Here is a 25994-nt window from a genome sequence, read left to right as displayed (position 1 = left end):
CACATGTATTATTCACCAACACTTTAGTATAATCAGACACTATGTGACTACGCTGCTAAAACGAAGCAATGAGGGTGGGGGGTGGGGGGGGGGGGAGGGGGATGGGGGAGGGGGATGGGGAAATTGAATGGGAAGGGGTCAAGTCCATGTATGACGATATGAATTCACATCAGAAACCTGCCCTCAGCCATGTGTGACAGAGGGAGCTGTGTCCCAGCCCTGTCCCATCACCAGCCCCTCCTCCCTCCTCCTCCTCCTCCTCCTTCCTCTGCTGTTTTAACAGATTATTACTAAGGCAATCCTCTGGCATATGCCTTCAAAACTGCTACGTGTGAGACAGGGAAGCTAGCCCTCATACTTCATGTGCTTTTATTGGATTTTCCCATATGATGAAAGTGCATCAATGTCATTGGATTACATCTGATTAACATGGCATTAAAAGGCAGTAATTGTCTCAAACCGCAAAAAGATGTTTTCTCGTGGACACTTACTGTTAATTTTACCCTCCATTAAGCCTCGGCTTGAGCTCTAATATGCTGATTTGACAGCGGCCTTCAGTGTTACGCTGTCAGACTTTTATTACAACGCTCCCCAGTTTGTTCTGATCTTGTAAAGAAACGTTGCCTTAAACAGAGGTGAGACAGGATGATGGATCAAAATGCGGCTGAGAGATCCGGCTGCATCGTGGGCCTCAGAAGCTCAGCTTGTTATCAGCTTTAGCTCTGAGGAATTGGTATGTTGTCACCCTCAAGATTGCTGAGATCTGATTTTGGGTTGATTTTTTTTTTTTTATAAAAAAGGTCTGCTCTATATTGTGCTTTGATCATTGGGTGGGTGGGTGGGGGGGGGGGGGTGCTCACTAGCAGAATAAGCATCCGGATTTGCTGAAGTTGCTACAACTGTGAAATTTTATTAGGTCCTTGTTGAACTGCATAAGTGTGAAATGCCTGTGCTTGTAACCTTTACAGTACAGCTGATGAAAAACTATCATAACATATGAGACTTGTGTGACAAACGCACCTAGAGGGCAGCTGGAGACCACAAACCTCCTCCGAGAGAAATTCTTGCTGCTGCACCTGAAGGCACTATTTCCTGTCACTAACATTTTAAACTAAAATGATCTCACTGCAGGGTTTAATAGCTTTCACCTCTGCCCTCTAAGTCTCTGTCTGTGTTTGATGTGTAGCTATAAAATGATAACCATCTATTGGCAGAAATTCCAAATCGAGATTATACCAAAATCTCTCTCCAACATTCCCCTGGCTTCGGGTCCAATTTCCACCAGATTTCATACAATATTCACAAGCTTGTGAGATTTCCCACAAAATGTTGTGAGTTGATAGATAAAGCAATTATCGTACAGTAGATGCGATTCCTAGTGATTATTCCAAACGATCAATCTACACAACACCACCAACCACAAACTGTATGTCCCACATTAAGCAGTTTATTACAGAAGGTTTATGCGTTTCTAAGCTTCTCACAGAATTTTTTCCTGCAATCAAGTGATTTTCATCAATAAACGATCACAGGCTTTTATTAATTTTTCATGAGCTACATGCAAAAGTTAATAAGGGATGTGCAATTAAATAGTTATTTAAAAGTCATTTCACAACAGTTGATTATATTTTTCAGTTATAAATGACAGTTAATTGTTAGCAAACACATTTTGGTCCATATATTCTGCAGCTCTTTTTCAAAAGGTAGGTGTTCTAATGGGCCACTGGAGTGGTCCTGCTCGACGACTCCATGACAAACAAAGCCATTATGTACAACTCATAAATGTACGGAAAGATAATTAGATGGTGGTACCAAAATTACTTCTGCCTTATTATTAACTGCAATAGGTCTAATAATAATGATAGTGAACACTCCATTGCATGGTACCTTTCACTTAAATGTTATACAACAAGAGTAAGTGTCCGCAGCCGTGGCCGCTCTATGAGGATGTAGCTAAATGCCAACATCAGTCATTAGTACTGGGAGGGAGGGATTCATCCTCTGAGGACAACAAATGTCTCGTAGAAGATTTTGTCCCGATCTATCATTTAGAAATATTTCACAGGAATCGCTGACCTCAGGAAAGATCAGGCGGAAAGATCAGGCGATCATCAATGTCAGCAGGATTCATCCTCTGAGGACCATGAATATCTGTAGTTGTTGTTGAGTTGTTTCAGTCTCGACTGGTGGTGGATCAACGAGCTGATAGACCAACATTGCCAACCATAGAGCTGTTAGCGTGGCTAAATATTACAGATTACATCTTGAAAGATCTTCAAAGTGTTACAGAAAACAAGTACCACATTTGCAAATAGCAACTTGTCTTATTTCATCAAACACACACAATAAATTATTGATAACGTGGTCATCAGATTTTCCTCAAACTTTCAATAAGCACATTTAACAAGCACATGATTTTTTATTATAATGAACTACACTATTCATACATGCATATCCACACTGAGTGCTACTCAACTGCAGCATCCTTCCCCTCTGAACCTGTTTGTCATCACAGTAGGGGGTAATGTTAAGACTAGATGTCTCTGTATCCATGACTGCAATACAAATAAGGTTCCAAAGACACTTGCAATAAGGAAATATATAGCCTACTTAAAGTTGTGCCAAGCTAGTTTTCCTTTGTTGTCTTTACACCTTATTCTCCAGACATTGTTTTCTCTTTGGGTGGCACCATCTGGTGATTTCAATAAAAACTCTCTGTGGAACAATGGCTCTGAGAGAGTTCGCCAACAAAGACTGTGTCATCAATATTAATAAAACCATGTTGTCCTGTGAGGTACAGCACAAACAATGTGGCCATATGGATGCTGCGTTACTGGTCCTTATGGAGGTATGGTGTTGATACCCAGCTGCTCTGGCCTGTCCTGTCCTTCAACCGCTTCCCAATTTCTGCTCTTTATAACCACAACAATATGCTTCACTGCCATAAGTGAGTGATTGTTGAAGGTTCTCTCAGAGCAGGCACACACAGAAATCACAATGGCCATAAAGTCTATGAAGCATATTCACCATAGTCAGCACAGCATTATCAAAGCGTTGCAGTTTTCAATTAGCAGATTTATGCTTTGTGTTTTTGTTTTGTTTTTTTGCTGTCATCGGTTTTCTTAATGTGCGATATTGCTGTGCATTCATTCACTCCCCGTCCCTGCCGCTGACTTTGTTTCCACGTTCAAAGTGTGTATCTATGTGCGAGTGTGCGCGTGCTGACCTCACAGCCACAACTGTCCGTCTCTTGGTCATCACATCAGGCCTGTGGAACATATCACCCTGCTTTGAGGCTGACACTGGGCTGCTCTAATCTGTCGCTGTCGCTGCTGCTGCTGCTGCTGCTGCTCGAGGGCATGCATTGCAGCCATACGCCCAGCAGTGAGGAGTTAAACAAGTGAATGGCACTGGCCTCAATGTGTCACCACTGGCACTGACACTATCGATGACATAATGAATCCACTGGATCTGATGGGAGAGTTTCGACTGCACCGTTGCCACCAGTTACCCACGTTAAGGGATTGAATGGGACTCAGACTGCCACCTCCACTTGCTCTGACTGCACTGTGTACAAAGTGAATCATATAGTCCAGAGTCCAAAAATGGCACCCTGGTGGAGGCATGCACACACAGCTAAAGGATAATGGTTCAATCAATAGTGTGTGGTGTTTGCACTTAATTGAGAGACTCCCATAACATAGCTCCAGCTGTTTTATGATCATCTCCATCCTGTGTGTGCGTGTGTCTTTCTTAAAGGTTCATGCATTAACACAGGCTGTAATAAACTCAATGAATCACTAACTTCAAAGACCTACAAGAAAAAAAATGTTTTGTTATTGTGATTTTATAAAAATGCCCTCTCGTTCATCTGTGAGAAATGATCCACATAAGTCACAGTGGGCTGATTGGACTTCCCGTCCCGACCCACCACTGTGTGTGTACACTTCAAGCACCTCCGAGCATTGTGCAGAGATCAAAGGCAGATTCTGGGAAGTCACGCTGGGAATAGGCAGGGGGGAAAACGAGGGAAATCTTTTCTTGCACGCACACCTCGGCATGGTAGTAGGAGATGAGAAAGCCAAAGACAGTAAGTAAGAGGAGAGGGGTGGGGGGGGGGCAAATCGAAGGTATAAATGTTGATTGTGAGAAGCGTGTCTGCCTCCGTCCTCACTCTGTGGATTTCTCCAAATCCTGCTGTGTGCCTGACTGAGGGCTCCTCTATGAAATTTACCACAGTGCCGCCTCGCCACGCACAGCGGCGGCTGCGTCGTAGTTCAGCGCAAAGCAAGGGCATCACAAATGGTTTAAGAAGATCATTTGTTCCCCCGTTTTTTTCAGAGAAGTGCAAATTATGTCCGAAAGGACAGAGCGAGACGGCGCATTGGTTTGACATTTTGAAAAGGAATAGCCTTCTGTTTTTCTTTTTTTTCCCCAGCGTGGGCGCATGCGGACTGATAGGAGTTAGAGATGCCAACCAGCAAGCCAGGGACACTTGAAGAGGATGGAGACTTAAAATATAGATGGTCTGTACCTTTTTTAACGGAACATTTTCTAAAGGACAAATAATTAATATTTCCTCAGCAGGGAGGAGGTGTGGCACCGCCGCGGGTCCGAGCTTTAGCCGGCACATGGATGGTTGACTTTTGTGCGAAGATAAAGAAAGAAAACCAAGAGTCCACGTGAGTTTACATAGCCTAGGTCACACGTGATCACCTCATTCTATCAAGTCATTCATATCGCCTGTAAGTGGCAGACTTGGCTTGCGCCCTTGTGGAACTCGGGGAGGCAACCAGGTGCGCTCCATGTTTCATTTAGGACACACCGGTACCGGCGGTACCTGTGGGACATAAAAGCGCAGTTGGGACTTGAAAAGCAGCGTTGGGCTGTCGGCCAGTGATGCCGGACACATTCACACTCCTAAAGAACCGGACAGAGCCACGGCTGGGGCAGCTCGAGCGCACACTGGCCTCGGAGGGGAGCGCCCGCCCCGCCTGGGTCATAGCTATCCTGGCCAGCGTGCTGATCTTCACCACGGTGGTCGATGTGCTGGGGAATCTGCTGGTGATCATATCGGTGTTCAGGAACCGCAAGCTGAGGAACTCGGGTAAGAGGTTTCATCCCTTTGCAATGATGGATCTTAAATGTATAAGTAGAAGGTCGGTTAAACTGGTGATTAGTGATCACAGCCACTAATAATGACTCGTATATTGATGGAAAAGTTTTACACTTTTGCTTATGCCCATGCTACACATTTCAATACTGTGGTGTTATGAATGTGCACAGTGATGCAGGCTTTGTCTGACAGTGTGTGAAATCTGTTCTCTGGTTGAATCTACTGTTTTAGCTACCCTCCACATCACCTCGCCTCATCAGTGAACCAGTGACAAAAACTAATCCAAAGTAACTTAAAATAAGACCTTTAACTGAACTCACACCATAATATGTAGTTCCAACTATGCCTGTCCTTTGGATTAGGGTGTCAACCTACTTCTGTCAGCCTGCTCACAACCTAAATGCAAAAGGCTGTAGCCTCTAGTTGACAGTGTTATCCGGAACACTGTAGGTTTGTATCTTCACAGGACACATGGCTCCTGATGTACTGATGGCTGCTTCGGGGATTTAACCTGCATTAACCTGTATATTTCCAGTTAACTGATAGTGTATTATACCATGGCAACAGCTTGATTGATACCTCACTCTATTAGAACTACCATAACAGCTTGAGCTGCCTCTCTTTCCTCAGTCGTGCACTTTTCTCCGGTACAGTTCAAAGGTAGACTGACTCACACTCGCTGTGTAAGACCTGGTTAATAAGCACAGGTGAGTCCTTTTAAAAAGCTGACTGTAGTGGTGTTGATGAACCTATTCTGATGTGAATGTGTGAAATTACCCAGGAGGCCTCCTGCAGCTTTAGTGGAGAATAAAGCCAGATCATAAAGTGTGGAAGTACTCTTTCCACTGAAGCCTCGCTTCAGGTGAAGAGTATACACTGGGGGTTGTAATTCATCTCTTTTCAAATGGGCCCCTTTTCAAGGATTTTACTGAGCTTATTTTTAAATGTTATTGGTTTACCATCTAATTTCCCCCCTCTCCATTACTGACACTTTTTTGTTCATTGAAAATCATTGAAACAAGTAATTCAACAAGAGTAAATGAGAGATTTTGAGGCTGAAACCTTGTCAAGATGGAGATCTTATGCAGTAAAATATGCCACACTGTGCTGACGGGCTATTTTGTGCCTTATCAGGCAACAATTAGGGAAGGAAATATGCATTTATTTGCATTTCCTGTAAATCAGCAATTATTTTTCAGCCAGTAGGATGCAACCCAAAATCTTTCTTCCTTATTAGTGGATGGGTAAAGCACCCTGAGGGCTAACCAAAACAACTACAACCTTTCATTTAAGGACATTAAGGATCTCCCCTTGTGTTTGTTTTCATGGGGAATACTTTTTTTTTTCCTTTTGTGTGAACATATTCCTCCAGTCAGATGGACACAGTGATCGCTGGAGTGTTTGCAGCCCAGTCTTCAGAGAAAGACTCCCACATTCTGCACTCCGGCGTTGATTCTTTTTTTTAAAACTAAGGTTTAGGTGAGGTTGAGCTTATTCATAGCTCTGAATCGCCTTGAACCAAGGTTATTTATCTAGTGTAGGGAGTAGGAAGTGGAATTCACATAGTTAAGAGGTAAGAAATGAATTTGTAAGTCAGGAGCAATATGTCAAGTGTGAATCTATTGGTGTGTAAAGCGCAGCCTACAAACCTCCTTTTAATCATTATCTTGTTAAACTTTATGCACAGTGACAGACTTACGATAGTTGCATTCAGAGGATTTATTGTAATCAAACAGAAGTCTTTTCACTCCATGAGTAACATTTTTATCTCCTGCTTTCCTTTGATGTAACCTGTTTCAATATAAGACATGTGAAGTCTTTGGAGGACACGTATCAGAAAGACTACAGTGAATCCATACATCCACGAGGTCCCAGTGAGAAGCAAACATCTGTGGCAGGTCTTGTGTCTCACGCTGCACAACACAACACTATTGTGTTGAAATCATGATATTGGATAAGATCCCGCTCTGCACCGTGATCACGTTTATCCTTTGGCAAAACACGTTTATGTTTTTTGCACAGCATTGATTTCGAGCACCTCTTGTGCTGTTAAGAGGACGCGCTTGTGGCGTGGATGTTAAAGAAAGGGTTTTTTTTCCCACTGAATTAGGACCATTACACCACCATAGGGCTCAAAGATAGATTTTGCAATGCAGGACACACAGTTAACCTGTCAGTCTGTGCACAGGGACGAATGACATATCTTTGGTTTAATCACCTGTCTACAGTTTGCCCCATGGAAACCAACTAAGAGACCAGATAAGAGCTTATAAGGAAATTATTAATTTTACAGCTTAATTTTCAAAAATCCTGCTTAAATTTATCTTCAAGCTATTCTCGGGTGTTATGGGTTATCCTTTCTTTATCTATTTATATTTATTCTCCAATAGCCCGCATCTCTAGAAAGTGCGCTGTGAAAACATATAGTACCACTAACATGGTGCATTTCTGCCTTAAAGCTGATCTCTCTCAGCTCAAACAGCCCACTCAGCAGTTCAGAAACCACGCTGAACCCACAGTCATGAACTCAGAGAATGGCTGTTGTAGACTGAAACAACCCACTCAACAGTTTTTCGACAGGAAAACACCTGACTTTTAACAACTAGTGTATATAAACAGTCACGGCAGGAGCAGGGGGGTGGCATATGCTTAGCCAATACAGCTGTCATAGCTTCACATTAAGTCCCTGCTGTGGCAGAGCGAACACAGTTAACTGCTGGACCACAGTATTTCATCAGGTGATAGGTTTATGAGTGATGACTAACTCTGCTTATTTATTCTCACCCTCCCACAGAGGTATACGCACACTCACACTGTAGTAGATATGATCGTACAGGCTTATTATTAAATTGGCACCAGGATATTTGTTATTCACACACATTTTAACTCCACATGTTGGTGTGTATTCAAGCTGCATTAGAAATGTAGAGGGGATTACACATTACCGCTCCGTTTTTCCCTCTTTTGTCTTCCCTATGTTAAATTTATAGCTCTTTCTCTCTCATCATGTGCTGTTGTTTACCGGCAGGCTCTAGCACACACACACACATATGCATGCATCCATGAGCAATTAGCACCAATTGTCCATTGGAATTTGTCTTTTAAAAAGAAAAGCTTTGATGCATTTGATGCAAGCGCTCAAATATACAGACATGCTTCTGCGATGCTCAAGAGCATAATACACATTCAGGAAAATACATAACAGTAAGTCCACATATCTAATTGTGGTATTGTGCTTCCTTGCATGGACGTGTTCATGAGCATGGGAAAAGCGCCTTGTACAGTTGTGTGGGGCAGAGGTTTTTGTCCCCTGAGATTTGTCTTTGAAGGAGCTTAGGTGTTGCAAACCTTCAAAGAGAGTTAGACAGGATCGCACATTACAGAGACTCTCTTCAAAGAGACTTTATTTACATCATATCCCCCCCACCCCCCCTCCCTCTCATTCGCTCTCCAGCTAAAGCTCTCTTCCTCTACAAAAATAATGCTTAAAGTATTCCTCAGCGGTGTTAAAAGTGCAGTGTTTCACATCCAGTCCATGCCTCCATCCATGGTGCTGAAGCACTGAGAACCTGTCTCATCATCCGGCTCTCTCCGTGGTCCTGAAACACTCAAAGCCAAAGGCCTTCACTTGATCTGCGTTCTTGTCTGTGCCTGTGTTCTTGTGAAGTTGTGAAACGTCATCAGTCACAGCCCAAGTACTGCTCCAATTCAAAGTCCACATCTGGTACCATTTCATCACGAACCCTTCAGAGGCTGACTTGTATAAACACGGGGAAGACAAGTATCCCAACGGTGATAGCTGAGAATCTATGCCAGACTATGAATGGTTGTTCATCTTTGTCCCACAGCTGTTATTGTGTCACTAAATTAAGGGTTGATATATTTGATGGGAGAAAGTAACCATGTACAAAGTAAGCATTATACTCTAATGTTTATGGAGCTGTAAGGACACATTGGCCTGGTGAGACCGACTAAATGGACCGGCTAATATCTATGGTCAGTCCAAGGTGAGAACAGTTTTATCTTAGGAAGGCATTTGGTAATTTCATTTTTCATGTCTCTGTAGTGTTTTGTATAATTCTTTTTGTGAGATAAACTTTGTTAATGCTAAATTAGTTTGTGTTCGTGATACTTCAATCTCCACAAAAGCTTACCCCCCCCCCCCCCCCCCCCCCCAAAAAAAAAAAAAAGCCTGTTGGAGAAGCTTTGAGTTGAGGTATTTTCTGAACAGTTGTGCAATTGTGTTGAAGTGTAGTCTTGTTACTAGATTCTGGCTGAGCAGGAATGTCAGCAAAAACGCTGCTGCTCCTGCTGCATATTGAGTAGACTGTATTCTCCTGTTCCCCGGTGCATGGCCGGCTTAACCTCCTTCAGGGCCCCCGGGGCAAATATTTGTTATAAGGCCCCTACTGACTCCCACTATATACTGCAGTTTCATTATTTCCCCACACACCCAGACACCAACCAGTACTCTAGAGCTGAAGTGATTAGTTGATTAGTTGATCGTTTGATTGACAAAATTAAGTGGCAACAGTTTTGATAATTGGTAATTATTTAAGTCATTCTTGAGGCAGAAATCTCAAAGACATGAGCATCTCACATGTGAATTTTCTATGACAGTAAACTCATGTTTGTGAGTTTTGATTATTGGTCAGACAATTATTTAATTGTTTAACAATGAACATTCAGTTTATTAGTAAAGAAAATAATTGTCAGATGGAGTGACAATGAAAGTAATTGTTGGTTGCACCCTTCAGTACTTCTGTGATGGAATAAAACTAATTTGTCCACGGTTTTCTGTGTGTTAATTACTTGACATTCAGAAAAAAATGAAGCAATTTGATAAAAACACAGTTTTACAAACAAGCTTATTATGAACTAAAGCATTAGATCTTAAAGTTAGATTTTGACACAGGGTCTCTCTTCAAGACCTGGGCTGCAGGATGGAGGATGGAGGACCAGTCATAGGTGATACTGTACTTCAGTGGTGCAAATTTCTAGTAAATTATTGATAAATTAAATTGTGTGGATGGAAATTTCCTTTTACATTATATGGAGTGGACTTTGCCTGGTTTGTAATCCAGCCTTTGCTCCGGTGTTTAGACTCCCAAATTGAATTTAGGAAGTTCATACTCTCAAGGTCATGGGTCTAAACCTATACTGTGTCTCAAATCGGATACTTCAGTCAATACATCTGCTGCTACTGCTAATAGTACTACTGCTTTGACTTAGCTGTAGTTTAGTTAGCTGTTATCACATTGTTAAAACATGAAGGAGTGATTAAAATATTAATACAGCAGAAAGAGAGCAAGCGAGCAAGCATGTGCGTACCTAATCTGGTTTAATTACACTGCTGAGGAGCTACTCTTGAAAGCACAGGCACTTAAGATGATAATTTAGTTTGTGGCAGCTGAAAAGGCAGATTTTTTTCCATTTAAGATCAGGGCTGTTGTTACAAATGGGTTTCAGAGCTTCTGTAAGTAAATAGTGGTTGTGAGTTGTCCTCAGAAGTTTGCAAGTGTGTTTGCATGACTGAAGAAACGTGAGAAAAGTGTGACAAAGAATTTCAGCTTTGCAGTGTATTGGACAGTTTCTGTGGGACTGCATTTCACAGCTTTGGATATTAGGCATTCAGCTTTTCAAGATTATCTTCAGATTTTCCTTGTTGAAGAAACAAATTTGAAAAACATCAAAACTGCATCAAATATACTGGAACAAAAGCACAACAAAACAAGGTGTGAGACACAAGGTACACACAGTTTACAGTAGGTCGTTCCTTTTAAATTTTTGATATAAAGCACTTTGTAACCCCAGTTACGTGGTGTAAAAGTTGTGCGCTTACTCATTGTCTACACCAGTGCTTCTTAAAGTGGGGTCCGGGTAACTCCATGGACCCTTGAGGGGGTCCCTGCGGGTTCCATGCAAAAAAGGGAATCATTTATTTTCGTCCATTATGTGAGTGAATGTGGTGAGTATTGTAAAGCACTATTGAGTGGTCAATAAGACTATAAAAGTGCTGTATAAGTGCAGTCCATTTACCATTTATGGGTTTCAAACATAGTAAAACATCTACAAGCAAAGATCCCATCAGATGAGGGGCCCTGGGGACAACATTTTGTGTCAGTTTAGGGGTCCTTGACGTGAAAAAGTTTGAGAACCACTGATCTACACCAGTATAACTCTTAATATTCCTCCATCACTTCTGTCTCCAGTGTGTAGGCCTACAGGTTGCAGAAACTAAGGTTTTAGCGAGATAAAAATCCCCCTGACTCGGATCCAGCATCTCTTCTCAGCTCTTATAGGTTTTAGAATGGATTTTAATATTCTGCTCATCACTTTGAAAACATACTTTTCCCCTTCATTTCCACTATGACCCAGTAGGCATCCTCAGATGTTTGGCTCTCTCTGGATTCTACTATAATTTATGCTCTTGACCAAGGTTTTTTTTCTTGCCATGGGGGCACTTGGGTGTTTGATTTTAATTCATTAAAATCAAAACAGGAGATCAGCCAGCTGAACAGGTTGTCAGATCAATCAGACTTTTTTAATCCTGAGGAGCTTTCTCAGCTTTCTCATGCATGGCAGGCTCATACCATCCGCCCAAACGACCGTATTGGAACCTTTTTATGTGCGTAACAGAGGAGATGGAGAAAAGGAGGCAGAGAGAGGGAGAGATCACAGAGCAGGCGGTTGGAAATAGAAGAGTGTTAAGCTGTAGCTCAAAAAGAAAAGGGGAAGAGATTAGACACAGGGGCTCTGTTGCTAGTTTTATTTGAATTAATCCATTTATTTGATATTGAATCATTTGGAATCGTGCATGAAAATTGCATTTGACATCCCATTATACATCCCATTGTGACAAATATCGGCCACTCAGTCTAGTTTCATCATGTATTTTTGCGTGGAATCCATAGGGAAGCTGAGTTGCCACTGATCTATAATGCATGGGAGGAGAGTGTCTGCGGGGCTTTGGGGGATTTTCTGTATGTGCCGAGGCTTTGCCATATAATTCTTTCATCATCTGGTTTTTACTGTTTTTTGTCTTACTCAGTGAGTATTTAGGCAGAAGTGAAGGTTGGACATGACTGCTGGGGATGTTTTCAGCAGCTTTAAGTGCTCTGAGAGTCTGCCTCTGCCTGAGCTGTGCCCAGACACTGTCCTGTATCTTTCTGGGTGAAGCATGACTTCTGTAATTCCCTTGAACACAGACAGCTGGATAAAGCAAACAGTGTGAGCTCAGACCAGCTAGACGGAGAGGAGCAAGAAGAAGGGACGGGTTGGAAGCAGTTCAAAAACAGAGAAATGGCAAGGACACAGGCCATTAAATAGAGAAAGACAGTACAACATTTAGATAATAGAGGGAAAGGACTGAAGTCCCTCGCTATGAGGAGTAGGAGAGTGATGCTGTTTTATAAAGGGAAGAGGCACAGCCGAGACAATGTAAGAACTACTGTCATGTGTCATCAGAATCACCCAGTTGTTATCAGTACTTTAGTGCTGAGACGGGGGATGATTCAGTCACACAAGTTTGCACATATGCGTGCACGCACACAGCAACTGACAGAACAATTTCTTTAATCTCAATAACCATGAACATGATAGATTGACCCACTTAATCTGCAAAGCAAGTGATTGGTAATTTCATTCCTTTATTCCTTATCAAATCCCGTAATGCCTCCTGTATCTCCCCCATATCCATAATACATGCATTGTGATAATTTGAAGTGCATTATGTAACAGTTTCTCAAAACCCTCAGGCAGCAGTGGGTGAAGAGGTGGAAGAAGCGAGGGATTTGCTGCAAGAGAAAGAGGAGAAAGAGAATGAAAGGAGGAGGGAGGTGAAATAGAGAAGATGTGAAAAATCAAGGCCAATCTAGGATGAGAAAATGAGAATAGGATAAGGGACGGAGGGAGGGAGGGAGAGATAGAGGTGTCGCGAGGATGCGCAGAACTGTGTCTCATGCAAACGACTCCGCAAACAAAACAGAGAAACAGAATGTTTGTTTCAGGCAGAAGCAGCGAGGAAGGAAGCTGCTTCCCTGAGCTACTTCCCTAAGCTGCTCCTGGATGCAACCCTACAGAGATGACTGCAAATGTACATACTGATGCGGAGGCCAGATGTGGGGAAAAAAAACTTATGCAAAGTGCTGGTTTTAAATACATCTGGGAAGTTATTTTATGGTTAATTTATACAGGAGTTTGTGTTCACACTGCAGCTGCACCGTGACGGGATTAGTCTGGTTTTTCTTTGGTAGAAACTGACAACCCTCACTGCGCGACTGATGTCATGTCATAGAGAAGAAGCTGTAGCAAGATGCACAGCTATATTTTTAGAGGAAAAAAAAAGTTGTAATTTTGTTATGAGTGATTTGCTTCAAAGAAAATTAAAAGATGAGTGTTTTGTTTCTCTGTGGTAAACCCTGAAGGGTTGTTAGATACAGTACAGCAGTTTATCTCATTAGAGGTGGGCATGTAATCGGCCTCTTCCAAAGAAGAAACCATTAATTAAAGACATATGTGTAAAGGGAACATCTGTTTCTGGCAGATTCAAACACACTGAATTCAATACTTAATCAAATCTTATTGATTTTGACTCATGCATAGTCTAGTTTTGAAGATGCTTGAGGCTCCCAAAGTCAACATGGAAATAATTTCCTACATAAATTTATGTTTTCCTCACTTTCATCTCTTGAAACTTTTAAAACTTTTGCGTCACACTGTTGCTATTTCTTGCAGGTTAATAGGTTCAGGGGGCTGAGTGCCTGAGACCATGACAGCTGGTGTTCTAATATGTCCATTATAGCAAGTGAAACTGTTGCGAAATGTATTTGGAAAGGCTCAACACACGTCTCATGCAGGCGAAGGTTAAATTAGCAGAAGCGATATTTGTGAGTAAACACAGAAAACACAATAAACCAAAGTCACTTTTCTCTCCTCAGGGGCTGAATGTCCTTTCCTTTGGTTTCTATTCATCTGCCTCACAACTCCCATTCAGAGTGTGTTTGCAGCCCGGGTATAACTTGGCAGTGGGGACAGAGCAGACAGTTTGAGTACTCAAATGCTGTGCATCCAAAATGCCAAGTTCTCTGATCAAACAACAGAACGCCCAGAGAAATTAAAGCCCTTCAAAGGCTGCAGTCGGTCAACTGGGTGTAATTCTGTAAGTTATGACGTGAAAAGACAAGGCAAACATTTTACATAACGAAAGCCGATGGTGCCTAAAAACCTGTTCTTGGTGGTTTCATAATCAATAATGTCAATAGTCATTTCTCCCTTTGTGCACTGCAGCTTTAATCTAGACTTTTATTTTTCCAATGTTCACTGTTATAATGATGAGCTAAGACAGCTTTCTGATTTAATCATCTGCTTTGCTTTACAGTTCAGTGTGCACTTCAAAGGTCAATCTCCTAGGACTAACCAGACTTAATGTCTGCCTGCTGTACTCAGTAGAACAGCCAGTAAGCTGCAGAATCCCAAGGTCCTACATGTAAATTTACCAAATCACAGATATAATGCAACATATTACTTGGAATCTACTGTTGCAGCAGGGTAACCTCTTGTCCCCAGCATGGTTGGAGAGTTTGTAATATGGCAATGCTTAAAATGTGAAAGAGTGTGTACTTTGCCCTGGCTATTGTCTTCGACTTCCTAGCCAGACGTTGAACTATTATAAATACCCTCTGAGTTTAGAGACAGACTGTGGTGTATCTGCTGTTAAACCTCACAGCGTGGTAGGCTCGGCTGCATCGGCTTCCAGACTGAGCACAACGGCATTTTTAATGTGAAGGAATAGAGAGGGGGGGCGGACAAGGCCCCAGTGCTGTGCATTTTAAATGGGGGGGGGTACGGCGGGTTTGCCTTGCCCGAGGCGAAGTGTCCACAAAGTGCATTTTGAATGTGAATCGTCCTGACCTGAGTTCATCTCGGCACTCGAACAAAAGCTCCTGAACAGATGACAACTTCATCGAATAGACGCATGATTTCTTCTCTCGCACGTTATTTACTGTACAAGATATTCCGTAAAAATGTCATCTTCTTTGAGAGGCAGCTTGAGCTGGATTAACAGGGCTTGCAAGAGATAAACAGTTGGCAGCAACATCTCCATTTCCCATGTAGCCTGTGAAAATCTGACCAATAACTTCTCTTACTTAGCAAATAGGCATTTTGTAGTCCGGTACAATCCTCTAGAGGAAACTAAAAGCCCGCTGAAACTCCCTGCAGTCGCATGTCGGCAAATTAACGACAGTAACCTTACACTATAATATTCTCCTAATGTTCACTAGGGAGTGATTTTATTATCCTAAGAAGAACGTCAACATTACTTTCCCATATTAAGCATGCTTTCACATTACAAAGAGTTCTACCCACGAGAGCTGCTTGTTGAGTAAGAGAAAGCTCTTCAGATGCTGCCACACAGACTGTTTCCTCCAAGAATAAAAACATGAAAAAAGAAACACATTGCAGATCCAAAATCCACATACGCTGCATTTGTTTTCAATTCTCTCAGATAACTTCTCTCTTCACTGCAATGGGCAGAACAAGCTGACCCCCTGCCGCCCCTTCAAAGTGTAATTGTAAGCTGTTGAATGCACTTGTTGAAGAATCAGATTAAACAGTTCCCCCAGCCCACCTCGGGTGAGGAGGTCTTATGATTCTTCCAAAAAAAAAAACTCCCCCCAACCCTGAAAGCGAGCTGCAGCTCACGGGTGTGCCGCTGCTCTGTTTGAAAAACACCTCATTTACAACAACAAGAAGTCAGAGCTGCTTCCAGGCACACACACAAACTATATGTGGCACCTCTGCATGTTGGGGAGACAGGAAATGTAATTAGAGCCAATAGAAAAACAAATTTGACCTTGGAAATCTGGCACTAAAACACATGGACAAACCTGAGCTTTTTTTGTGTTGTGCTGATTCTCGTGCACTCACACCTGAGGTCAGTGCCAGAGCAGCATCACTAATGTGCATTAAAGATACAGTTTGAAAGACACAGACAATGGACTGGAAAAAATGACATCAACCATTCATGGTGGCTTTTAAAAATTTGATGCTCAAAGTCTCTGGAGCAGGAAAGGGAAAAGAAATGTGGAGATGATTAGCAGATTATTTCAGCATTGATTATACTTTCAGTTTTGCCTGATGGAAAACATTACACCTCTCAGGCCACGAGAATCGAGCAACCATCAGAGCTGTTGCATTAACACTGTGATTAAGAGGGGTGTTTCAGATAAAAAGTTAGACCTTTAATCTTTTCCACCTTGTTTCCATGTATAAGTCAAACTGGTGACATATTTATAAAGTCTACAGTTAAGAGGCCGCCTGAGGCGTGACTGAACTAAGCAGTTATTATGGTGCCACAGCAACCGCTGCTCCACACAGACCAGGAAGAAGAGAAAAAAAGGAATTTGCTTTTTCAACTATTTTGCCAGCCACATACTTCAGGTAAAATATTCAGCTTCAATATTATTCTGCTCTGAGATTTATTCAGCTATAATCAATATTTTCACATGGATGTGAAAGGGGTTTTTCTGGTAGTGGGGAGAATATTCAACCCTTTCTCCTAGAAATGATATTTCCATACAACTACACGGCAACAGCAAATTCATTCTGTAGGGGACGGAATCACTGTTCAGGATTATGTTCAGGGGCATTAAGAGCAGTGGAGTTGCCAGGAGGTGGGTGGGGTGGATGGTGCGCGCACAAAACGGTCACACCAAGGACATCCACAGTCCCATCTGTGGTTATGTTTAGGCGACAAAAGCAGTTAAGTTGGCATATTTTTCTGTATTAAACCAGATAACAATCTTTCTCTAACCTTAACCAAGGGCTGTGAGTTGTGTGACCTTGTCTTTGGTACTAATGTACATCAGGAGACTGTGTTTTTATCATATGGCTGGTTATTTTGTACTCCTCACAAATTTTTTCTGGCTCTGCCTTCTTTGTTTGCTGTCGCTGGGGACAAATAAAGTTTCTGGAATTGAATGATTTAATAATTGATAAATAAAAATCTTTGAACATTTTAAGGTATATATTCAGTATCAACGTATTTGTAACTTGCCAAAAACATAAACTAACAACTTATGTTCCAAGGGTTTGGTCTCAACATTGGCAGGGACGCAACTACACCGCAAAACAAAGAGATTGTCTGTTTTTATGCCGTCAACCAAGCGGTTTATTAACATATAAGATCTGAATTTACATTCAGGAATGCCCATACTCAAATGTGATATATGTACTTGTGTTAAAGTTCCAAATATGAAATATATGTACATATATATATATAATATATGTGAAGTAAAATCATATATGTTTTAAATTACAGCTTCTATATGTAAAAAATTACATATTTAACCTGTTAGGAATTGGAACAATATCATATATTGACATATATGTCTAGCTCATAGAAACATGTATTTTAGTACGTCTAAACTCATAAGCACAAAGTATAGTAAGGCATGAGAAGGTCATAGTACAATAAGGCATAAAAAGTCATAGTAAGTCATAAAAAAGTCATGTAGTATAGTATTGCAAAAATATGTCATAGTATAGTAACGCATAAAACCTTCATCGTTGTTAAGACAGAAGGGTCGTAGAAACTGGGATTTTAATTCAGAACCGTCTGTCTTAACCACTACGCTACCACATGACATCGTCATTTAGTCTCAAGCTATAAAAAGTCATAATATAGTAAGACATGAATGGTCATATTAAATTAAGGCATAAAAGGTCATGAAAACAACATAGTATAATAAGGCATAAGAACGACATGGTAAAGTAAGGCATGAGAACGTCATAGTATAGTAAGGCAAGTTACAGGATGTCTTGAAGATGTTGTCTCTTGGAGGGGACATTGGAATTATCTTATATGACACTTATATGACTGAACAAGTTCACTCAAATACTGGGAGGGACAATTCCATCCTCCCTAAATATTGGTCTAACCCTAACCATACATATGCAAACCTATGCCCTCGATATCTTCATTATCTTAATAAAAAATCTAATCCAGTTTTAATCATGTATCCTACAAAACATACTGTATCTGCCGTTGCAGTCTAGCTGTATGGAAACATACGCTGTAGGAATATTGGACATTACTCAACAGGCGACACAAACACTGACAAAAAAGAGAGAGTGACAAGGTTAATTTTCTTTTTCAAATGTATTTGATTTTTTCCACTGCACATTTTGCATACAGCAATTTCAAAATGTGAAATAATATTTTTTGAGAAAGAAAAAAAAAAGAAAGAAAAAAGAAAATGAGATTATCTTTCTCAAACACTAGTCTGTCACTTTGAGAAGACAACATTATTAGGGTAAGAATCATTTTGTTTTTATGTAGCTGCCATTTTTATGAGTGGGATCGGGCTTTGTGGTGGATAAATCAAACTCTCCATATGGAGTCCCCCAAAAAACCTGGATGGTTCTCCTCCATAAAACTTAGTAGTGCACTTTTTGTGTGTGGAAGCAGCTGTTTCCTATTTAACTTGTTTTATCCAGTGACATCAGATAATGGCAGAAGAAGAACAACAGGTGGAGTTCTGTCTGTTCCTCTCTCACTGGAGAGCACTTCAGATTTTTATGAGAAATGCAACACAGAGAGGCAGTAGAGGAAGGATGGCGCTGATGATGCTGCAGCCCACGGTAGGACAGCAGCTAGCCAATCTGGTGAGCAGGATGCCAGGCCAGCAGCAACATCATCACCTTTAGCCAAGCTCATGAGGACTGAACTGTTGGGAAACCAACAGGCAGAGCTGACTGGCGTTATTTGCTCTGCAGTTGTCCACTGTTGCCAAGTATAGCTACAATAAATCACTATGCTGCTGTGAGTTTCACCATGACTTGTTATTTTTCCTTTGACTATGTTGCTGACAGCAGCATAGAGAGGAAAGTGCCAACATGTGTGACAACAGGAGGTTTGAAACTTTCCTTAAAGAGAAACTGAAAAAATAAACTAGTGCCAAGTGGAAGAAGAGGCGAGCTTCAGCAGACGGACACGATAAGGAGCTTACACTAACAGCCACGAAAACACTCACCCTCATCAGGCGGCAGCTGTCTGCTCTTCTGGGTTTGCAGCTAAGAACGTCCGGGACGAAGTTCACTGATACAAGCGCTGTGGGACGGGTCCCTGAGCGGAAGCACGCCAATCTTCTCCCAGTATGAGTGGTACCAAAGTAATTCAAGTTTTTTGCTATACCACTGGCATGGGTGTAGCTAAAATCTCACAAACTCACGTACAGACATTCATTGTTCCCAGATGATGTACGCTAAGAACAAACAAATGCTAGTGTGCTAACATGCGAAGCTAAGATGGTGAATATGATAAACACATACTGACCTCTAAAGCCAGAGATATACTTGCTGTTAATTGTTCACATACTTGCCTAAGTACTACGCATGTTGCTGGAGCATACCTCTTGATGTAAACAAGAAATATGGCAACACTGGAGGAGGTTAATACTTTGTTCATTCTGACATCACGGCAGAAAAAAGCCATCAACATAGACGGTATGTAAGGCGCCTAAACCAGACACGCTGTGACATTGGCAAATAGGTTTCTCTCTTTTTGCCAATGCAAGAAATCGACGATCCTCATGCTGATGAGGGACAATATGAAAACGCCCTTGGTTTCAGACTCTTTGATGTTATCTCAGCACAGTCCTCCATCACTGAGAGTGGGGATGTTAGAGAGAGGGCAAGAGATAAACTTGGGCTTCTGGCCTGTCCATGTCAGTGCACATGACTCATGTCTTGGTTTAAACTTTCACTTTCCAAGTCCTTGAAACTTCTGATGTTTCTTTCGTGATTGCCCTGATCAATACCACACTTTTAACTTCACTGTAGCCGCTATAACCGTTTGATTTCACAGATGTGTTCTGATTATTCTGAGACCCTGAGAGCTCCTCTCTCTCTCTCTCCCTCCCTCCCTTTAATAATGTTCACATTCTATTCAAGATTACACACTTGCGAGCAGTTTCCATCACAGATCAATGGCATCGGACATCAGTGCTGAATGTCAACATGCCAGTATCTTACTCTCAGACGGACCCTGCACCCAAATTATTATTTTAAAAAAACATGCAGATATATTTGTTTTATTTCCCGGGCTTTAAAATTTCCACCTCTCCAGTTGCTGCTATCATCCAAAAAACAATGGAAGTGTTTTTTTTTGTTGTTGCCACAGTATTGAAAAATGACATTTAAAAAAGATTTAATATCTCTTTCTTCAAAGGAACTCTGGATAACCCCAGAACAGACTGTCAACTCTTTTCAGAGACTATTTCTTTAGTAAAATGTAGTTCCAGTGAAAACAGCTCACACAGAGAGGTGAGCTGTAAGTACGAAAATTTCTTTTTTTTTTTTTTTTTTTTTTACAACATGGGTGAACTGACTTCTTAAACTATGTACATAACTCTTTGCACAAATGGTCCAATGCATATCCTGGAATGTACGGAGTGACAGATAAGCACATTCTTATTGTTTTTAGTCTTTCCATTATTCAGATTCACTGCATTTACTACATGCCACCTCCACTACTGAGCCCCCCAGTGTCATTTCTCCCTCTACTGACTTACTCTGACATTTTTTTTGTGTGTGTGTGTGTGTGTGTGTGTGTGTGTGTGTGTGTGTGTGAGTGTTTATCGGCTCCGGTGCTCTCATGTGAGATGCTGCACTCAAGCGAATTTCTCCCAAATCGTGTTGCCTTTGACGAATCGTGAGAAATCATTTGGCAGTATCCGTTTCTGAGAGATTTTCACAAGACATCACATGGTCTATGTAGCACATTCAGGAACATTGAAGAGTTATTGTACCATCTTTTTTTATGTCATTCATGACACAGCAGGTTTATCATTTTACAGAGCAAAGATTATAAGATATACATTATATTGTCAATGATACGTTTACCTGCAGCTTCAGGTATTGTAGTCGTGAGAACTTGTGACAGCTCTAACTGGTACCACAAATCATGTTAAAGATTTAGGTTTTATATATTATGTAATATTCTCTTCGCAACCTGATTAGCTCAGCTCTTATACGGTGTCTGATTTTAAAAACTTGGTGCTGCAGACTGCACGGCGCTCACGCTGAGCTATTAGCCTGTCAGTCTCAAAATGTATGAGCTACAATTATCTGGTCAAACGTACACCCACCCACTCCATCAAAGAACACCTTATTGACTATAGCTTTTTATTGATAGTACTGTAAAAATGCTTGACATTATACCATTGTATGAAGAGACAGTTTTGCCAAAGGATAGAGTGGGTTGGGTTTTCAAAATTTGAAGGCGGGCTGACTGACTCTGCATACATATGTGAAGTTCATGAAAACAAAAAAAGAAAGAAAAAGTAGAAGAATAAAAACAAGGCCGAGTTAAATGGTTCACGCGCCACAAACCCATTCAGCATCACGGAGCACGGGCATGACACAGAATAACATTTTGCTAGACGGTTGGTTTCTGTGCGTGAAATGAACCCTCCAGCTGTAAATCTTTCTCTCGTCCCTTCACCTGACAAGCTTCTTTTTTTTTTATCACATCACAACACTGTATTGCGATTCCACCAGTGTTGCATCCATATGCTCCGTCTCTCTTGCAGCACCAAGCCTGCGAACGCAGAACAGCCCAACGCACTGGCAGCGCTAATTATGCAATTGCCAGACACTGTTTGGGAGATAAACACGGCCTCTCCTCATTGTTCTTTGAAACCAAGTAGCTTTTCAGACAGGGGAGCAATTTGCCATGTCTTCTGTAACAAAAGAGATATTTTGATTTGATAAAGGTTACACAATGCAGACCTCTCTGATGTATCTCCAAGTCTGCATGCCCTCATGTATATGGTAATGGAGTCACGTTTTCTAGTCATCACACGATACAGAACCATCTGTCCACTTAATGCATCACCCAGTATAATGTTCATGCCATGAACTACCCTAGCTTTTTTCTCTTTTATAATATTGTCCAAGTTGTTTTGTCTTGGATCATTCAGCTCTGCTAATTATGTAAATATAGAGACCCGAACATGTACAAGTGTTTTGTCAGTTTCTCAGTAAATAGTTGTGCTCTGGTCTATTCCAGTTTTTCATATATTATTCTCCTGCAGACATCTTAATGTGGTTTGTAAATTATACTATTGTTTTATAACTTTAACAGTAAAGCCCAGAGCTGCAGCGATATATAATTCTGCCCAAAATATATCAAAAAAACACTTGGTTAAGTATTAGATGTATCATACTATGAAGAATATTTTTCATTGTGGCATAATAATTGAGCTCAAGCTTTGTCATTTAAAAAATAAGTTCTTCCCATTCCCATTTGTCTGGGAGTTGCTGCATAGTGAAAAAATATTTTGTTCAGATTTGTGCAGAAAAATTTCCCAGAGGCTTGTGGGCTAAAACAAATGACTGTAGATGCCGAAATGTCTCCAGTTCCCATCACGCGCATACTATTTCAAAAATAATCTACTATGGGTGTTTACAGAGGCGTCATATTGCACACGTGCGAGCTCCTCATCCCAGCTGTACGAATGCACACACACACACACACACACACACAAACACACACACACACACACACACACACAGGTGCATGCAGGTTGGACCGGCACAGCATGTTAAGTATAAACTGGCACTTACACGACTGTGGGATCAGTAAGATGAACATTAGCAAAGGCAGCACATACTGATGCTCACACAAACCAGAAGATGAATGATAAGTAAGCTTCAGTATGGCTGCTCACTCTGAGCATGGCAGCAGAAAGGACAGAAATGTGACCCCTCGACCCGTTAAATGAGCAAAAGTATTGATGGTAGTTTAATATGCAAATTTTGTATGTGCAGGGGCAACACAGAGCAGTTATTTGCATAATAAAGTATGTGTAAAACTGTGTGCAAATATTGAACTGTTCTCTAATTAAAATACACACAAGCTGAGGACTGGACTAAAACAAGTGTCTCTTTACGTAATGTAGTTATACAAAGTGAATATTATTGAATTTAATAGATCGACATTGCTTATATTGTCATCCTCGTCATTGCCATTGCTGCTGCTGCTGTTCTTCATGTGAATGTGAGAAATGTATCTTCATCATCGCCACTCCTCTCTTGTTGTGCCTCAGCTGAGGAGCAGCTCTGCACTTTTTTCCCTCCTCGCCGGCTGACTGAACATGATTTAAGTTGTTCCCTATCATTACGGAGGTTATTTACTCCGGAGTTACGGTTGGTTTGCGTGTTCGCCTGAAACTATAAGGTTATGTTGCACGGCAGTTCCTTAATTGGTTCTCAGCTAATTAGTGCAGAGTACACAATATTAGGGTTGTGTTTGTTTTTGCGGTGATATGTCAGTAAATCTAATGGACAACTTTTTTTTTTAAAAATGCATAAAAATGTATGTATATTTAGAAAATATAAACTTTTCCCCAAAGTGGTGGCAGCAATTGAAGTAAAAAAAAAAAAAGGATTATTCTTGCGATGTTCATTAAGATTTTCTGTAGTGTTTACCACATATAAGTTATTGAGAATTATTTATGCTCCTACTGTGGAAAGTGTATATTTCTAGTTTCATCATGTTGCATTAGATATCTCGGAGCCAGATGCTCAACACTGCAACATGACCATCACTGGCTATGCTGACTTAAGGTTAATGTAATTTATGAATGAAGGATCATGTTGGGTGTAGCACATTGTTTACAGTGTGAACCGTCTGTGACAGTGCCTCTAAGGAGAAGCGATGGAGGCAAAGAGAGAGACCTGAGGGAGGCAGCGAAGGGATAGAGCTTCTTTGCAAAAGCTGGTTTCAAAGTGGAAGCCGACCTACAGCTGAATCATATTTACTGAAATATTCAGCAACCAGTTCCTACACACTTTTTCCCTCCAGTGAGTGTGTCTGACTCTGTAGCTCTTGTTAAAGACTAACTTAACACCAACTTAAAAATACTTGCACACCGCCCATGGTTGAAGTGTTGCAGTTATGTGGCAGTGATAGAGGTGATGGAGTACACTTCCTGACTAAAGCACGCACACACACACACACACACACACACACACACACACACACACACACACACACACACACACACTCCGCCACCACCAACACCTCTCCTCATTCATTTAAATGAGGCCAGTCTGTCGATGCGGCAGGTATGCCAAACCAGAGCGCTCCAGCTAGAAAGCTGCAGTGTCGTCCAACAGAAAAGTTGAACCAGGCTCAGGTTTTCTGCTGGACCGCAGCGTGACATTATCTGCTGAGGAAAGTGCACATGCCCGGTATTTCTACTGTTCACCTGGTGATCATCAGCATCTCTAGCCTACCTCTGTGCTGTGTTTTTTTTTTTTGGAATCTGCAAGACTTTAAACTCCTGCATCTGTTCTCTCTAACTGCACTTCCTGGACCACATTATACCGTTTCACCAGAACAGACCGTAACAGACAGTACCTGAAACAAAGCAGCCCCCCAGCGAGTGTAGCGTGACATTGTTATAGTTGTGCAAAATCTCTGAGGCAGGGGGTTGGATGTAACGAGAGTTTCACACCAGTGACCGTGCTCTGCATCCTGTCCCCTACAAACAGTTAATGTCGATTTCCTTTAACTATAACAACTCTCATTTCCTAACCTTAACAAAACAGTTTCTGCATGCAAGTTACATAAACATAACAAAGGCGTAACTGTATCAGCGGCGGATCAGAAAGTGCTATATCGGTCCAAATATAAGGAAGCCCTGACTATAAAATCACTTCCTAATAGAGAGTGTTGATCAAATACTTTTTGAAGGTCAGAAACACAAACAAAAACAAAGCAGTCAGACTGAAACAAGGAGAAGTGGAATAATAAACAAACTAATCCCTGAATATTTAATTAAATTTAACATTTTACGGCAGATAAAATGCAGTCCACTTTCCAACCTATTGGTCTTTGTAATTCAATTTTTTACCATTTCAAAGATAATCTGCAGCATTAACTTGTTAATTTTTCAGTTCTATTCAAACGTGTGTGTCCTTAGTTTGGCTGGTTAGATTCGAGCGCTAACTTTCCAGGTAAATGAAGACGGTCACATCTCTGACTGGATAAATTGATGCATCTTTCTAATTAAAATGTAACCTCGGGGTTGTTTATACCAATTAACTCAATCAGGATCAAGTAGAAATAGTCTAGAAATGAACTTGCTGGAATTTTATTAATTAATTATTTAGTTATGAGGCAAATATTGGAACTCTTCAAAGTGATTAACACTACAAACAACAAACAGATTGAGATGTTAGTGACGCCATTGCTGCACGCTGTGTGTTGGGGTGTCATGTCACCTGTAGCTGTCAACTTTGCCTGCAGCAGCTTAAATGATGTGTTTACTTTGTGTTTAAAAAGAAAATCAGACACTTAAACACAGATTTGGTTGTACTCGAGACTATATTTGTCCTTGCTTCTGCAGAAAATGGAAGCTCATGAGAGAGTAAAGTTTAACTAACTGTACAGTATTTGCCCGAGGTGATAACTGCTGTTCCGTTACAGCATGCATATTGTCAAGTCTGTATAAGAAGAGACTCAAACTTTGCAGGCGCTTCTGTTCTTCTCTGAACTCTTGTCTAATATGGGTTGACAAGAGAGCGATAAAGTGCACTTTAAAAGTCTTTTAAAAGTCATTTTCTTCGCATAGCATCAGCCAGACATGTTTCCAACAACATGGCCCGACCGTCCACCTTTCTGTCTCGGTGTGTGTTCAGTCTCAGTTCAGGGAAATACATTCAACCTCTGAGAAACAAAAAGGCAAAAAATAGGCACTACTGCTGTAGTGAAAGCGGGATCATTAGGGAGTGAGGAAGGAGGGTTATTGGGTCACATCGTTCAAAGCTAATGGTCGCTGGACTGAGAAATGTGAAGGGCAGCTGA

At 41.2% G+C, this 25994-nt stretch overlaps 1 protein-coding gene across 1 annotated transcript in view; it reads left to right on the top strand.

The window, feature by feature from the left end:
- The first annotated feature begins 4018 nt into the window (after nt 1-4018).
- The window catches only part of mtnr1bb (melatonin receptor 1Bb), a 37906-nt gene continuing 15930 nt past the window's right edge, over nt 4019-25994 (top strand). The window contains exons 1-2 of the mRNA XM_056396436.1: nt 4019-4090; nt 4439-5107. Of these exons, the coding sequence (XP_056252411.1) occupies nt 4900-5107 (208 nt within the window). The 5' untranslated portion in view covers nt 4019-4090; nt 4439-4899. The remainder of the gene's footprint in view (nt 4091-4438; nt 5108-25994) is intronic.

Source organism: Seriola aureovittata, chromosome 15 (genome assembly GCF_021018895.1).
Source record: "Seriola aureovittata isolate HTS-2021-v1 ecotype China chromosome 15, ASM2101889v1, whole genome shotgun sequence".
NCBI lineage: Eukaryota > Metazoa > Chordata > Actinopteri > Carangiformes > Carangidae > Seriola > Seriola aureovittata.
The sequence above is the reverse complement of the archived record's forward strand: the minus strand, read 5'-3'. Positions and strand labels throughout refer to the sequence as shown.